The sequence below is a fragment of the Scardinius erythrophthalmus genome (genome assembly GCF_964197995.2).
Source record: "Scardinius erythrophthalmus genome assembly, chromosome: 20".
In the NCBI taxonomy this organism is placed as follows: domain Eukaryota; kingdom Metazoa; phylum Chordata; class Actinopteri; order Cypriniformes; family Leuciscidae; genus Scardinius; species Scardinius erythrophthalmus.
The window spans coordinates 28,669,666-28,688,061 of NC_138240.1; the positions used below are offsets into that span (position 1 = coordinate 28,669,666).

Here is an 18,396-nt window from a genome sequence, read left to right on the forward strand (position 1 = left end):
CAGGATTTTGAACAGCATCCTGAAATTTTGAAATGGCTCTGCTGGTGTGTGTACACTCATAGAAAATAATGTGTTCGATTTTTAAAGACGCATTGCGCTTCTCGTCCGGTGTGCGACCCCCTTTAAACACAAAGACTGAAGTACGTTGATTAGATCTGTATAATCTCGAACACAGGAGGATCCATAAAAAGAAGATTCTGAAGTTGGTGCAGAAGGTCTTGAAAATGGGGGGCACACGCTTGGTCATTGTTACTTTTGTTGTTTTAGAACTCCCCAAAATACCCTTTTTGAAGAACTTCCTTTGGATCTCTCTTTTTAGAGCTTCAGAGTTAGACTTACAACAATGTTGCAACAACTAATTGTTACGAACTTTGTCTCAAAGAGAACCTTTTATCCTACATGTGCAGAAGGGATTTGCAAATTGGAGCTATTCTGATCTAGTGTTGTCAGAGGTGGCCAAAGTATGGCGTCAAAATTTGTATCTGCCCTCGTCTGTTTGCACGTATAGCATGACAAATAATTAACTGCACTTGAAGCTTTTGTAAAATTACAAATGAAACACCATAATGAAGACGAACTGTATGTTGATGTGGAGGGAACGGCGTGGCATGGTAACGTAATGACGTGTGCCATTAATTGATCAGAACATGTTCTTTAACATGTAAAACGGTAAAAAGAGAGGAATATTCTAAAATACCCCTTTTCCACCAACAAGAACCGGGTGCTGGTTCAGAGCCAGAGCCAGAGCTGGTTCAGAGTTGGTTCGACTGACGAGCTTACTAAGAACCGGTTTGCCTTTCCACCGGCTAGAGAGCCACAACAGAGCCAGATCTTACGTCACTGTATACGTCTCATGTTGCCCAGCAACCGCTAGTGCGGTAGCGCCAAACACAAACACGGCAGGCTTGTTCGAGATGCATCGGCTTCTCGCAGATCGATCGCCGCATGACATCAAAGCACTGCGATAGCGATCTAAAAGCACAAGGAGTCGTATGCTCTCCAAACACTCCCGCAGCTCCGATCGGTCCTTGCCGCTCCGATGCATCTCGAACAAGCCATCAACAATAACGGACGTTGCAATACTATGGATGCTCATGGGTTTGCAAAAATACATCGGAATCCAACGCGTTCGTGCAGCTCGCCGTAACTTACATAGACGAATATTATAATCGTGCTGCTATTAGCTCGACTAGCTGCTATTTAAAAATGGCGGTCACAAGTTTCTATTCGTCTTGTTGGTCACGGTAACCCCGCCCCCAGCCCCTGACGCAAGCGGTTCTTTCTTGGCTCCGTTCTAGACCCTGCAATGATTTGGTGCTACTTAAGAACCAGTTTTACTGGTTCGGAGCTGGTGCTTTGGCGGTGGAAAAACAAAGAACCGATTTGAAACTAGGCTCTGGCTCCGAACCAGCACCAGCTCTGCCTTGGTGGAAAAGGGGTAAAAGAAACTCATTTAAAAACCTTAATCAGAATATTGTCTTTTTTAGAATAAGGTCAATAATTAGATTACTGCTGTCCATGTAAACATAGTCTATATCTGAGGCCTTCAGAACATCACCAAATGAAAGCATATATGTTGAGGCAAATGAAGCCTCCTTGGAATATTGACATCTTCAAATTGCCCTGAAATACACAACAAAGTTATCAACCAACAAAAATAATCCAGTTTTTCATGCAGTTTTTTTTCTCTCCTCTCTTCTCACTGTGGTATGAGAAAAGGCCAAGGAATATTAGTCTCTTCCGACAAAGGATTAAACCCTACTTAAAAGTTGTATTAAACTGAATCATGGATCTAACAAGAAACAAAAAATCATCCAAATCCAAACTCATCCAAATGATTACCAACAACATCTTTAAACATCTAAGAATGTTTTCCATTTTACAACCCAATATATATATAGATGTATTGAAATCTGGGCCCAGTTGTTTAAAAAGTTTAATCCGGATCAGAATTATCTAGATTTGGAAATCCCATGTTTTGCTATCCAGGATCAGGTAATCCTTTTTTTTTTTTGTGACAGTCAAAATTGGATTAGATCACCCTGACCCAGATAGACACTTTTTTAGATGACCAAATCTGGATTACAAATGTGCCAAATGGGGTTACATTTTACAATGTAGGCTGCCAGCCATGTAATTTTTGAAGAGAGAAAAACCTACAGGTTACTGCTCTACAGGTTTATGGAAGTTCAAATCCAATTACTATCTATCTATCTATCTATCTATCTATCTATCTATCTATCTATCTATCTATCTATCTATCTATCTATCTATCTATCTATCTATCTATCTATCTATCTATCTATCTATCTATCTATCTATCTATCTATACCATATTTTCTGCATATAGGCAGTATAAAAACCATAAAATAATTAGACCACCATTTACTTTATTTCTATTATTGTTGCATTGAATTTATTACAACACTTTAATTTGTGAATTTTATAATAAAAAAACTGAACATGTAACATTGTCAGGCTTTTATTTGTGCCTAATGGATAAATCAATGGAGCTGCACTCTCAGATTCATGGCTGCTGTACATTTGACCTGCCACAAGGCACTGTTTTCGACACTCCTGATGCTTCGAATCTGTTCCCGAAACAATCAGAGAAAAGCTTCATAGCGTAGAGGCTTTATTTGTCAATCCCTATACAGGGACATGGTGATGAAAAAAGGGAGAAAAATTATTTTGCATTCACTGTCAAAAGTCGTGTGTTCTCCCAAGGAGCTTGCATTCATTCTGTCATGGCTATCTGTGAGAGGACCCAGATGCAGAATGAGCGGGGGTGATATTTATTGCCAATACACAGCACAAGGGTGAGGTATGAACATGGTCCAAACAGTAGGGCAGGGCAGACGACAGGAGAACAGGCAAGTTTACTGCTGAGACCATCCCCGGGTGACGATAGAAAGAGGAAGGACCAGATGGGATGACAATGATGATCAGGCAGCACCTCAAGGAACCAAAAGCTTGACACTAGGAGATGTAACTGAAGTCTAGCTGCCAGGCAGAGAGTGTCTAGCTGCCAGACAGAGAGTATCCGCAGCCAGGGAGGATACAGAAACCGTGCGGGAACCAAAACATGACAAGACTTGACAAGACAACAAGAGATAGCAAAGATAAAAAGACTAAAATAAAGGCTGATAAAGTTACTATGACTACAGAAACCAAAACAAGTGAGAAGAGGAAACTAGAAAAATAACTGTAGCTTACAAACAAGTTATGAATGCAACAAAATCAAAATAGAAAACAAAACAAAAACAACTTTGATGACCCAGAGAAAAAGTAAAGACTAAAACAGCAACAAAGAAATACTAGACCTATCAAATACACTTGAACAGACAGGGAGTAACTGCACATATCTTTGTCAAACAAAACACACAAGTTCAGGCAAGCAAACACACATTGCAACATACCAACCCAGATATAAGGGAAAGAAGCACAATAAATAGGGAGCAGAGCATATGAGTATCATGTGAACACAATCAGGCAAACAAGGACTAAACAAGGGGGTGTGGTAACGGGAAAAAAGGAGGTGAGGCGACGAGAGAAGCACATTGACACAAATGAAGGCTATGTTCAAACTTTTTATATTTATAAAGGTATAATACCCAACATACACAAGGCAGGGTTCTTATATAATGACGGACTAAAAATATTATTGACAAATTGTACAATTTTTTCCCACATTTCCTCCACCATGTCACATTCATATAACATATGAACCATAGTACCATAGTTCCTATATCTTTGTTACACCGCCAGCATAATGCAGTATCTTAGTTTAATTCTAGCCAATCTGCTTGGAGTCCAGTAGCATCTGTTACATTTTTTATAATTTATCAACTGGGATTGAATTTCATGAACATTAGTATGCCATTTTGCTTCCACGTTTCTTGATCACCCCCCCTCAAATCTCTTTCCCATGCCACTTTAAGACCAATTAAATTAGGTGCATTAGCACCTCTAATATAGGCGTAGAAAGCTGAGCCCATCCCCTTTTTTGTGACCGTTAGCAGCAGACAGAAGCTGTACATCCGTTGGTGGGTCAGGACCATTTTTAAGGGTTGCATGGAGACTATGTCTTATTTGGAGGTATTTCCAAAAGTCAGTGTTCGATAGTTTGTAAGTTTGTTTTAAGTGATTAAATGAGACCACATGTCACCCTCATACCTAAATACCATATTCCCTTATTAGCCTACTGTATCCAGCAGAAAGCCCTCCTATCTATTCGTAATTTGGTGTTGTGCCACACGAGGCTCTAGTTGTTAGCCAAGGGTTTGTTTTGAATGTTGGTGACACAATTTCCAGCTTTCCCTAGTAAATTTAAGAACTGGATTTTGGTCTGGTATTGATCGGGCAAGCTGTGTCAAGAAGGCCTCTGCTGGAAAGGGGGCAATTAGTTATTTTTCAATATGCACCCAAGCAGGAGCTTCATTGAGTGTCATATTGTTTTTAGCCAGCTGTGAGAGCGAGAAGGACCAATGATACCAGTCAATTCTGGGAAGAGAGAGCCCGCCTAAACCTTTAGCAGAATACAATTTAGTACGATTAAAAAGGGGTCTCTTCCTCTGCCAGATGAAGAATTCTACATATTTATTGTATTCCTTCAGAAGGGATGATGTTAGTACAAGGGGAAGCATGTATGATAAATAACATTTTAGGTACAATTATCATTTTAGCTAAATTAATTCGACCCAAAATGGACATTGTAAGTTTACTCCAGTTCTGTAACAAATTTTGGATATCCTGAATAATTGGTTGAAAGTTAATCTGCATTATTCTCTCCAATATTGGTACAAGTTTAATTCCCAAATAAACCATGCCTGATGAGACCCATCTAAATGGCCACTGGTCCCCTGTTATCCTATGACAATTCTTAGACAAGGGCATTACTTCTGTCATTTATGGATTACTGGAGACAAGTAAGATGTAATCAGCATATAGAAGTACCTTATGCTCCTGCTGGCCCGCTATGATACCTTTAATATCTGGATTATTATATATTGCAATAGCTAATGGCTCTAAGACCAGTGCAAAAATAAGAGGGGAAAGGGGACACCCTTGTTTTGTGCCCCTATGTAGCTCAAACCGCAATGACACTATACCGTTACATAGTAACGATGCCACTGGTTCAGTGTACAGTAAGTTTACCCATTTAGTAAATAATGGTCCGAAACCAAATCTTTTAAGTTTTTGAAATAAGAAGCCCCATTCAACTCTGTCAAAGGCCTTCTCCGTGTCTAGGGAGAAGGCCATGACAGGGTCAATGTTATTTCTAGAGCTCCACATAAGGTGTAATAATCGTCTCATATTGTCTGCTGAAGACCAAGCCCTGATGAAACCAACCTGGTCAGGATGTATAATAGTAGGTAGTAGTTTATCTTTTCTTTTTGCAAGTATTTTGGCTAATATCTTCCCATCAACATTACCAAGTGAAAGGGGTCTGTAGCTTGCACACTGATGTAGAGGTCTGTAGCTTGCACACTTTCCCTTTTTTTATGAATGAGAGTGGTTATGTTGGTTCTCATACTCTCTGGAAGCTTACCCTTTACCAGAGCATTTTGAAAGACATAATGCAATTTAGGAGCTAACACCTCTGAAAACCTTTTATAGAAACCAGAGGGAAAGCCATCCTCCCCGGGGGCACGACCTGGTTTGAGGTCCTGTATGGCACCCTTAAGCTCTTCTAATGTGATGTCATTTTCTAACGAGTCACTATCTTGTGTGGATACCCTTACGAAAAAAAAAGTATACTTCAAGTTCATTTTATGAAGTATACTTGAGTAATGTTCAAGTATATTTTTAAGTATACTTTATGTAGTAAGTATACTAATGTCAATATGTACTAGTAGTAAACTTGTAAGTGTACTATTTTAATACCGCTTGGGACTAAATTGCCCCACTTGAAGTATATAAAAGTATATGTTTAAGTGTACTATAAGTGTAACAGTAGTCAACTTTAAGTGCACAACTAGTTCATAATTATGTTTCTCATTTGTACTGCAAGTGAACTTATGGGTATACTAGTAGTTTACTATTTTAATACTTGTAGCAACTTTGAAGTATACTCTCAGTAAACTACTAGTTTAGTAGTTTTATACTACAAGTTTTCTTTAAGTGAACTTAACATCATACTTATAGTTTACCATTTATATTATTTTTGCTCTTTTAGTGTACTCTCAGTAAACTACTAGTTTAGTAGTTTTATACCGCAAGTATATTAGAAAGTTTTCTTTTAGTGTACTCTCAGTAAACTAATAGTTTAGTAGTTTTATACTACAAGTTTTCTTTAAGTGAACTTAACATTATACTTATAGTTTACTATTTATATACAATTTTTGCACTTGCAGTAGGCCTATACTAATATGTTCAAATGTTATTTTTTATACTTGAAATATACCTTTAACTGTACTTTAATTTTAAAAATCTTTTATTAGCGTCATGCATCCTTTTTTTATCAACACTTGAATGTCTGTAAGTTTCATAAAGAAAGGCAACATTTTAAACAAAATCACATTTTTGTCAAAGACTATGTGTTGATCAGATTCAGAACGATGATCAAACACCGATGGAGTAAATCGAGTCCGACACCCCCACAGCTTCAGTCGTTTTCTCTTAATGGGTTACGCTTCATTTGGAAACATTAAGCAGTTTTGATTTACAAGCTGTTTAATGTTTGATGATCACATTATTTTACATTTGAGTGAGCAATCTTCTATCACTTGTTTCAGCTTCTTCTCCTGTGTTTTGATCCGGAGATTCTGTACTAGAAGATGTGTCATAGCGCCCCCTACCGTATACCAGTGAAAACATGGATAGCTGGAAAATTCAGTCAATGGTGGGGAAAAGTTTAATTAAAGTAAATTCCTATGTAGACCAGTGGACTAGCCTACACAAAAATTCAGATACACAGAATTAGAAACATATCTGTTTTATATCGATATATACCGATGTAAAAAAAGTATATTTAATAGGATACTCGATCAAAAGAGTTAACACAACTACAAGCCAAGTATACTTTGAGTAATTTAACTTTTAAGTATATCTCGATCAAAAGATTGGGTAACACTTTATATTACGACCCGTAAACAACTGCGTAAGTAAACCGAAATTACGGTGTACGTTTCTGTAATTATAGTGTACTTCCGTGTAGGTATAAGGGAACAATATGTTAAGTTTTGGGTAATAAAGGGGTAACAAGCAGATATACAACCTGCAAAGAATTTCGTAAGTAAACCGAAATTACGGTGTACGTTTCTGTAATTATAGTGTACCTCCGTGTAGGTATAAGGGAACAATATGTTAAGTTTTGGGTAATAAAGGGGTACAACCAGATATACAAGCAAATTATTTATAATGTAATAATTTTAAAACTAACAGGTACCTATTCTGTTAATATATTCCAGGCAAAAATTTTACGTCTGTTGTATATAAAAGTTTTCTACTGTTCCTATAGTGCCACAGCCCTCAGGAGTCCCCAGTGGAAGTTAATAAAAAGAAGAGCAAGACAAGAAAGAAGAAGAAAAGCAAGAGAAGCAAATAAAGGAGGGGGGGGGGGGATATAATGTGTTACTTTGTTGTTTGAGTATACTGTAGAAAAGACAATGTTTTATTAAGATGAAAAAGTGTTTTGACATTTTTTTGTAAAATAAAAGTCAGAAATTAAATGGGATCCTTTATTGTATATTTACTGCACTTACCCTGTAACTACACAGAACAAGGGGGTAACAAGCGCCACTTTAATTTACAGCCCGCAGGAGTTACACTTACCCTGTAACTACACAGAACAAGGGGGTAACAAGCGCCACTTTAATTTACAGCCCGCAGGAGTTACACTTACCCTGTAAATACACAGTTGAAACGGGTAACAAACACTACTATGTAACAATACGAAACAACACTATTTGCACAGTAATTAAAGAGAAAGGTACTCTTATTCAAAAAACAAAACAAAAAAACTTTTAATTACACAGTATATTTGCCCTGACATTTAAGTGTCATTGCAATACAATGTGAAGTTTAATTTATAACCCACAGATGTCAAAATTACCCTGTAACTACATTGCACAAGAACATATTTTGCCAGAAATGTGATAACAACTTTTATATACAACAGATGTACAATTTTTGCCTGGAATATATTAACAGAATAGGTACCTGTTAGTTTTAAAATAATTACATTATAAATAATTTGCTTGTATATCTGGTTGTACCCCTTTATTACCCAAAACTTATATTGTTCCCTTATACCTAAACGGAGGTACACTATAATTACAGAAACGTACACCGTAATTTCGGTTTACTTACGAAGTTCTTTGCAGGTGGTATATCTGCTTGTTACCCCTTTATTACCCAAAACTTAATTATTGTTTCCTTATACCTACACGGAAGTACACTATAATTACAGAAACGTACACCGTAATTTCGGTTTACTTACGCAGTTGTTTGCGGGTCGTAATATAAAGTGTTACCAAAGATTGAGTACAAGTATAGGCCAAATATACTTGGACTTTTCTCTCAGTATAAGTCAAGTACACTTAAGTGTAATTAAGTATATTTTTGAGAAGTATATAAAATGTAGACTGAAAGTATGCTTTCTTCTTTTTAGTTGAAAAGAAGTATACTAATAGAACACTTGAATAAACTTATTTTCCATGCTTATTTTATTTACTCTATAAGCTATTCCACCCGAAAGTTTGTTACTATATAAAGCTGAACATGTTAGTTTATACGACAGTGTGTAATATTATGTTTTTAAAAAAGTGTTTAATAAGCTACTCAATCAAAATAGTAAACACAAGTACAAGCCAAGAATACTTAGAATACTTAATTATACTTTTAAGTATATCTCGATCAACAAGTAGAGGCCAAATATACTTTGACTTTTCTGTCAGTATAAGTCAAGTATACTTAAGTGGAATTTGAAGTATATTTCTGAGAAGTACATAGAGTATATTTCTGAGAAGTATATAAAAAGTAGACTGAAAGTATACTTTCTTATTTTTAGTTTAAAAGAAGTATACTAATAGCACACTTGAATAAACTTCTTTTTCATAAGGGTAGACATGGAATCAGTAGGGAAGAGAAGAATCGGTCGTACTGTTCTACAGTTACTTCCCCTTGCGATGTATATAAATCTTGGAAAAAAATTATTTAAAAGTCTTATTAATTTCCCCGGCCTCTGTAGTCAGTTTATTTTTGTCATCAAAAATAGAAGGAATTAAGTTTTGAGTATTAAGCTGTTTTACTCTATGGGCTAATTATTTACCTACTCTCTCACCTTTTTCATAATAATTTTGTTTTGTGCAAAATGGAGCAAATTCAGTTTTTTTCTGTATTATGTAATTTAGTTCCAATTTCAAACTGTTTAAATTATTAAGGGTTACTGGGTCTGGATGATGAATATGTTGTTTTTTCAGGGTCCTAATCTTTTCTTCTAATTTAACTAGTTTTTCACGTTCCAGGGGTCTCATTTATAAAACTGTGCGTAGGAACCTTACTAAAAGTGTACGTGCGCCCGAAAGCCAAAAATGGCGTACGCAAAAAAATATTCAGACTAATAAAACCTTTCGTACGCCAGAACCTGCGCAGAATTCACTTTATAAATCCCAGTCAGCGGAAAATTGTGCACATATGCGTCTCCACCCCGAAATAACCATATATGGAGCTTACAACGCCTAGTTTTACTATGCAGATCCTCATCTGCATATCATTTGCATATGATTATTCATCCACGTGATAACGTTTAACGGTACAAGACACATTACATTAATAAAAATCATGTAGTTGCCTATCCTTGCCTTGTTTTTGAATACATAAATCAAATAGTGTAAAATACATTTCAGAGAAAGTTTTTCTCAATCTTTTCCACTGGCTGAATTGTATTTTTAATTGATTTATATTTTAATGGAAACAGATAGGCCTTGGCCATTATTTGCATGAAACTATTTTCTCAGACAATCTGGTATTATCATGATAAGCAATTATCTCTGTGGTTAAAACATTAAAACACAGCACGCCACAGGAAAAGTGTTCAAAAACATTGCATCCACAACAAATATTTCTATTGATTGAATTTGAATATAAAAAATATTGTAACTTCTCAGTAATGATTTCATGTTTAAGTGTTTAACTCCATTAATTTGAATGGCATATTTAATCTAAATGTTTATATCAGAAGTAAAACATAGTTTAAATCATTATTTTATTTATTTAAACTGTTATTTGCGTCAGTTTCACTAAACAGCCCAACGCGTTCGCTGGCGCGGTCATTTAAGAAGGGATGGATATTTGCTTCAAGTGATAGGCTTGGTGAGTGAAATTATATTTGTATTATCTTTCTGTATATGTTTAATTTTCTTTAGATTTTCTGTCTAAAAGTGACCAAAAAGACACTTAACTCCAGCTCACCATCGGTGTCGCCAAACTGCAAAAAATCACAACTTATGCGTTGGAAGTGGCGTACGCACAAAACGGGGCTGAAAATGTGCGTACGCCACTTCCGACGCATAAGTTGTGATTTATAAAAACAAACTTGATGGGAAAATTTGCGCACCTGCACGAAAAACTCTGACCCACGCGTACGAACATTTTGGAGATGGAGCAGTTTGGCGACACCGATGGTGAGCTGGAGTTAAGTGTCTTTTTGGTCACTTTTAGACAGAAAATCGAAAGAAAATTTATATCTAAAATCTATAGCCACGTTTATAAATGAGACCCCAGGCATTTACTTAGCGAGCAGTGTTGGATAAGCCGAAGCCTTAAAAGCATCCCATGTTATACCAGGATCAGGGACAGAGCCGTCATTGAAAAGTCAGTATTCATCTATTGCCGCTTGTATAAAGGAACATGAGGTCTCACTTTGCAATAGTGAATTGTTAAAGCGCCATCTTGTGTTTTTTTTTAATAGTTCGATGTGGTAAAGACCACATATACTGGGGCATGATCTGAGAGAACAATATTCCCAATTGAAGCAGATTGAACCTGACTCACCAACTGTTTTGAGATTAGAATATAATCAATCCTTGAGTATGACCCATGAGGATTGTAAAAGAATGTAAAATCTTTCTCTTGAGGATGAAGTGTACGTCATATATCTATTAAGCCACACATTGACTCTGGGGCAGTCTGTTCTGTGGTCAGGACACTTAGGCAAGCATAAGACGTTAGCAAGGATTGCAAGTCGGTTCAGTTGGCCCAAGATACAGCGGGGGAAATAAGTATTGAACACGTCATCATTTTTCTCAGTAAATATATTTCCAAAGGTGCTATAGACATGAAATTTTCACCAGATGTTGGTAACAACCCAGGTAAGCCATACATACAAAGAAACAAACAAAAATAAGTTCAGAAATTAAGTTATGTGTAATAATGTGAAATGACACAGGGAAAAAGTATTGAACACATGAAGAAAGGGAGGCGCAAAAAAGCATGGAAAGCCAAGACAACTGCTGAAACCTTACAGTAATTAAAAAGCAATCCAGCCCCCTGTCAGTGGAAATTAATAACAGCTGGTTCAGTCCCAAATGATGGCCTACAAAAAGGTCTCATTGCCAAGGTGTCACACAAGACACATCTCATGATGGGTAAAAGCAAAGAGCTGTCTCAAGACCTTCGCAACCTAATTGTTGCAAAACATAATGATGGCATTGGTTATAGGCGCCATTCTAAGCTTCTGAATGGTCCAATGAGCACTTTTGGGGCCATAATACGGAAGTGGAAAGACAATAATTTCACCATAAATTTGCCTTGACCAGTGCTCCTCGCAAGATTTCTGATAGAGGAGTGAAAAGAATAATACATTTAACATTCAGTAAATGCACAGCTAAACAGATGTGTTTTGAGTCTGGATTTGAATGTGACTACTGTAGGAGCACATCTGATCTCTTCTGGAAGGTGGTTCCAGCTGTGGCTGGCATAGTAGCTAAAAGCGGACTCCCCTTGTTTAGAGTGAACCCTTGGTATTTCTAGCTGATGTGATCCTAATGATCTGAGTGATCTGTTAGGTTTATATTTAGTGAGCATATCTGCAATGTATTTAGGTCCTAGGCCATTGAGTGATTTATATAACAGTAAGAATACTTTAAAATCAATCCTAAATGTAACTGGGAGCCAATGTAAAGACCTGAGGATTGGTGTGATCTGTTCATATTTTCTGGTTCTGCTCAGAATCCTGGCAGCAGCGTTCTGTATGAGCTGCAACTATCTTATGGTCTTTTTGGGAAGGCCAGTGAGGAGTCCATTACAGTAACCCACCCTGCTGGTAATGAAAGCATGAACAAGTTTTTCTAAGTCTTGTCTGGAAACGAAGCATCTAATTCTTGTAATATTTTTGAGATGATAGGATGCTGATTTAGTTACTACTGAAACTAATGCCTGAATCCAGAATCACACAGAGATTCCTAACTTGATTTTTAGTTGTTTGAGCCCTAGCATCAAGGTATTCGTTCACCTTGAGAACTTCATTTTTGTTTCCAAACGTAATGACTTCAGTTTTGTCTTTGTTTAACTGAAGAAAGTTTTGCCACATCCAGCTGTTGACTTCATCATTGCATTGGCACAGGGAGTCAATGGGGCTGTAATCGTTTTATATATATATATATATATATATATATATATATATATATATATATATATATATATATATATAATTAATTTTAATGGTTTATAATTAATTATAATTATTTTAATTATTTTTAGAATTGACTGTAGCAGAATCAATAGTACAATTATTTAATCAATGAACAGAAAGCAGAATCAATTATTAATTCTAGGAAATATATTATCTTCCTGGCCAAAAAAGAATAACCTTTTCCAACTAAAGTAAAGGAAGTTCTAGCAGGGTAATAGCATAGGTATCGCTAGATCAAGATATTTAAGTGACTTCGATATGTGGCAAACACAGAGACAATAAAGCGTCGATATAATGGTTTAATAAATGAAACAAGGGTAGGCTACACACACAACTAAACTAAGCAAAGATTGTATACAGAATCAAGAAAGTAAAGAAAAGTGAAGAAAGAGAGAGAGAAGAAAAGAGAATGGCAATATTACAATCAGTTAACCACAACCTACGAGAAACATCAGAGAATCAGGGTCAACTTAAAGGGGCACAATAACTTAGAAACGTATCTAAAGGCTGCGAACAGGTACTTGCATTGACTTCGGTTGCTGAACAAGTCCAGATGCAGGAGATTCTTGAGATTCTTGATGATTTCGCCTGGAGTGTGCTGAAGTGTTCGTTTGGGTTCTTGGGGTGGTCCACGTTGAATCCAAAGAAAATAACTTGGTCCCAAGTTGAATCCAAAGAAGTTAACTTGAAGATGAAGTTGCCGGAAGAAGACAGGAGAATGTTGTCTCAAAGAGATTGAGCCAAGATCTGAACTAATCAGATACTCTTAAAGGTCCTATCAGTTCACACCCATTTGTTGAGGTGACCAATCAAAGATGACCGGACATGCATAAAACACAGGAGAAATACTATAAACATTTGGGAAAGTTTGTGGGTAAGAATGGAGTAAATGTCCTTTGGAGTTTATCTCTATAGTCTTTAACCAAATGGCTAGTGCAGTCTGGACTCTTGTGCTGTCTTTGAGGGTGGAAGACACAGTCTCTTGCTCAGATCGTTCAGGAGAGCAGAGGTGATAAAGGCCTTTGAAGAGAACTGGTTTGAGGGCCGATGACAACAGGGGAGAGGGGGGAGGTTTTATGAGGCCTAGAGCATTTTGGATTAAGTCCATTTGTTACAGGGCTAAGTAGATATGTGTGTCATCTGCATAGCTGTGGTAAGCAATTTGGTTCTTTTTCATTATTTGGCTCAGTGGGAGCATGTACAGGTTGAACAGGAGTGGCGCAAGAATTGAGCCTTGAGGGACTCCGCATGTCATGGATGTCCATTCAGACTTATGGTCACCTATACTCACACAATAACCTCTCCCTCCTAAGTATGACCTGAACCATTTTAGGACTATCCCAGAAAGCCCGACCCAGTTTTCCAGCCTGTCAAGAAATATGTTATGATCGACAGTGTCAAATGCAGCACTGAGGTCGGGTAGTACCAGAATTGATGTTTTGCCTGTATCACTATTTAACTGAATATCGTTTATTATCTTTATGAGCCCTGTGCTGTGATGTGATCGGAAACCATACTGAAAATTGTCAAAGTATCCATTTGAGATTAAGAAGTTGTTCAGCTGATTAAAGACAACTTTTCCAATGATTAAAGACAACATTTTCAATGATCTTACCTATGAAAGGAAGATTTGAGATTGGTCTGTAATTGCTCAATATGTTGCTATCCAGAATGTTATTTTTCAGGGGCCTGTTTCAGAAAGGAGGTTAAAGGGATACTTCAGGATTTAGCATTGAGCTTTGTATTAGTAGAAAACCTGTAGTATTTTCGAATTACCGTGCTTTCTACCCTCATATCCCCCTGAGACGAGAGATTTATGTATTTTTTTGTCTGGAAAAAATCCTCAGATGATGCAAAAATCGTCATTTTGCGTCATCTGAGGATTTTTTGGCCAGAGGCTAAAGACTACAGCCAGTAGAAGGAGCTCATTCCGCATGTTTTCAACCCGCCCATAGAGGGTGGGATCTCACTCACAGAATGTACACAGTGTCAGTCGTCTTTCTTTGGAAGTTAAGCTAGCAGGCTCTTGTTCTGTGGAGAAAGCTGAGTAGTAGGAGAAAACTGAGTAGTAGGGGTTACCATCCTCTTTTCCCCGGACATGTCCGGCCGTCGAGATCGTCCAAAATGTCCGGGATTTGGCTTTTGCTTTCTGCAGTCGCCATTCATTGTTTACATGCACACCTTTGTTTCAATCTAACTGAATTCATTCCGATTGGTGAATCTGAATGTAGTGTTTACATGAACGCTAAACAAGTGATCGGTTGATGTGCGTTTTAACATTGCTAAGAAAATTCCCGCTCCTCCGTGAGAGATACGAGACCGGTGCGTCTTTGAGAACAGGGCGACCTGCTCATCGGTAATCACGCCACCGGCCTCTCATCGTTCTCCCGCGCCCCTCAGTCTCATCCTGCTCGCCACAGTAAACATAATGAATGGCGACTGTAGAACGCAAAAGCCGAATCCCGGACATTTTGGGCGATCTCGAAATCCCGGGGAGACTCACTAGTAGCTAAGCCTTGTTGTTCAACTCATAGACATAATATATACATAGACGCCCTATTGGCCGCTGGAGCGTACGTCAACGGCGCCGCCATTTTGCGGGGGGCAACATTCCTATTTCTCTCATAACGGGAGTTGAGAAAAATGCCTGCTTCATGTGCTGCTTGGGGCTGTACAAATCGCCGCACTATCGAAACCAGGTCTCGGGGGATTACTTTTCACAAGTAAGACTGAACATTTGTTTCTGGCTGTATTTGGTCGTTATATAATTAGTAATAGTAACGTAGTTGGCCACCGGAGTTAACGTTACTGCGATGCCGCTAGTTACCTTTGCTGTGAAAGTTGAGACATGAGTTGACATGATTTATAGTATAGTTTTAGCTTATATTATGTTTTATATTATAAAGTAAATTTCCTGAAAATTTAAAAAATCATCTATATTTTCTTAAAAAACGACTTTTATGACATGTACTCGTTTCGGGTAGGCGACTGACATATTGTGAATCTTACTGTAACGTTAGTTAGTTAGTTAGTTAGCTAGATAGTTGGCTAGCTCACTTTTCTCACACACTGAAGGTTTCCCAAAGACAAAGAGTTGAGGAGAGAGTGGGAAGTAGCTACACGAAGGCAAGGTTTTTCCGCAAGCGATTTCTCTGTGTTATGCAGTGAGCACTTCAAGTCGGATCACTTTGACAAAACAGGTCAGACTGTCAGGATTAGGGATGGAGCTAAACCATCAGTCTTCAGTTTCCCGACTCATCTACAAAGAGTAGGTTTTTCATCACTAGATTATAAGGATTTAATAGCTTGCCATTAAATGGTTATTTGTTTATATTTGTATTTCCTTTTTAGCCCGTTGCAACCAGGACTACACAAGCCTCAATAAAAGCTGAGGAAAGCCTGTTAGTGGACTGTTCTCAGCATTTACAAGAGACTGATCCTCCTCTGCCTAATGCTGTGAGTATTTGTTCTAGTTAAACCCAGAAGAGCTGTGAGCATTATGGCCCTGTTTATATTCAAACCTCTCTGTCTCCCACCAAAAATGACATTTTGATGAAAACGAATAACAATTTTGTCACAATTTACTTCCATCACATCAATTAAAGAGGAAAGCACTCACATTTTCAATCAGACAGTCACATCAGGTATATAACAAAAGAACAAATTTGGGTGAATTATAAAACAATACATACATATAACAGTACACTTTGTATGCCTGTTGCATATGTATGTGTATGTATGTCTGTGTATGTATGTCTGTGTTTGTGTGTGTCAGTCAGGTAAGCATATTCAACACAGCATGTTTAAGAATGCAAGCCAGCAAGTATAACATTGTACTAGCTATTCGGGCTGGGGATGTGTGTCAGGTGTGAAGGGTTGGGGTCAGAATCCCTTGTCTCTTCAGTTAAAACTATATCCTTTTTAATGATTACTTTATTCTTATTAAAAATCTCAATAATCAAGTATATCCATGTATTCATGTAGTCTCTGTGAGTGTTTAACCAGTCTCTTGCAGGTGCATTCCAAAGTGTGTCCTTGGATTATGTTCACAGCCAGGGGCCTTTTGAGGATAACTCTCTTGGGATTTAGAGAGTGATTTAAAGGACTCTGCACCCAGGTGTTGCTTATCCAACTTTCTTACTCTTAGGCCCGGTTTCACAGACAGGGCTTAGACTAAGCCAGGATTAGACCATAGATCAATTAGTACATTTAAGTAATTTTTATAAACATGCTTAGAAAAAAACATTACCGATGTGCATCTTAAAACTAAAAAGGCACTGATATATTTTTAAGATCAGTCAGTGCAAGTTTATTTCAGTGGAAACAGCTCAGACTTACATTTTAGTCTAGGACTAGTCTTAAGCCCTGTCTGTGAAACCAGGGGTTAGTTTCTTAGGCCTGCATAAGTTAAAGGTCAATGTATACATAGTATAACCTGATGTTTGTTAAGTGCATTTCCTCATGTGCTTTTCTCTAGGGAGTAAAAAGGATGACTGTCGTTCCTGTTTCCCTAAGGAGTGAAATGTGTTATCAGTCTGTTATGGTGTGCTGCTTTTTAGATAATGAACATTGGCATTCTTTATCCTTGAAGAGGACTGTTGTTCGTTAGTGTTGTGTGTGCGTTTGACATTCTGTGCAGGTTCTGAACTCTGTGATGTACGATTTATGGATATGAAGACAACGCTCCCAGACCCGGAGATGTAACTGCGAACGTACATCTCGGAGTTGGGCGACAACGGTCCTGATTAACGACGATATGCCCACTTATCTATCTGTTGCAGATTATTGTTTAGACAATGTTCTCTTAGCCAATCAGAAGTGAATGTTTATGGAATGCATGCCCTTGGAAAGGGTATAATTGGTGTATGATTTTTGTGTAAGGTAGTTAGCTTGCGACCTCCTCGTGAGACTTTGACGCTGGCTCTACCAATTTAACTGCAAAATATTCTTCAGTAAATTTTTACTCATTTGATTGAACTTAACGACTCCTGGTCTTCTTTCATCATATCTGGTCCTGGGTCTAGAAACTGTACCCCCCTTGCAGTTGATATAAACATTACTCAAAACATTTTCATCCTTCATTCTACTAGGACCACACATATGCATTGCCTGCATCTCCCACTGATTTAAAGGCCGACTCTGTGAAGCCTTGGCTAGAGTGGAGAGTCTGGAACGAGAGAAGAGGAATGTGAAGGACCGAGAACGGAGGGCAAAGAGCACTGTGCATGATCTTCTGGAGGATCTGAAGGGGAAGAACCTCATAAATGAAGACTTGACAGAGAGGCTCAATTTCTACTCTGGTATAAAAAATAAATAAAAAATTATGCAAATCTTATGTGTACACTTTCCCATTGTTATTATTATTTCCATTATTATTTCAAGAACACTTATTAGTTAGTCTGTTATAACTGAATTTCAGATCTTCCGATAGACCTCTTGTCAAAACGGTACCACGAGTACACAAAGGAGCAGAGGGAGTTTGCCCTCACTCTTCACTTACATGGCCCAAAAGCCTATAACTATTTGAGAAAGTCTCTCCATCTCCAGCTCCCACATCCACATACATTACAGAGGTATTCTTATTTGATTGCACAAAATGGTTTAATACATTAATTAAAGAGCAAGTTTGGTATTTTACACTTAAAGGGATAGTTCACCCAAAAATTAAAATTCTGTCATCATAGACTCACCCTCAAGTTGTTTCAAACCTGTATGAATTTCTTTTTTCTGCTGAACACAAAAGAAGATATTTTGAAAAA

The 18,396-nt window shown here is 37.6% G+C and overlaps 1 protein-coding gene across 3 annotated transcripts in view; it reads left to right on the top strand.

The window, feature by feature from the left end:
• ogg1 (8-oxoguanine DNA glycosylase) overlaps positions 1–17,614 on the top strand; it is a 56,494-nt gene extending 38,880 nt beyond the window's left edge. For all 3 annotated transcript variants that reach the window (XM_081349590.1, XM_081349591.1, XM_081349589.1), the window contains exon 9: positions 15,989–17,614. In XM_081349590.1, the coding sequence (XP_081205716.1) occupies positions 15,989–16,029 (41 nt within the window). In that variant the 3' untranslated portion in view covers positions 16,030–17,614. The remainder of the gene's footprint in view (positions 1–15,988) is intronic.
• The last annotated feature ends 782 nt before the right edge of the window (positions 17,615–18,396 follow it).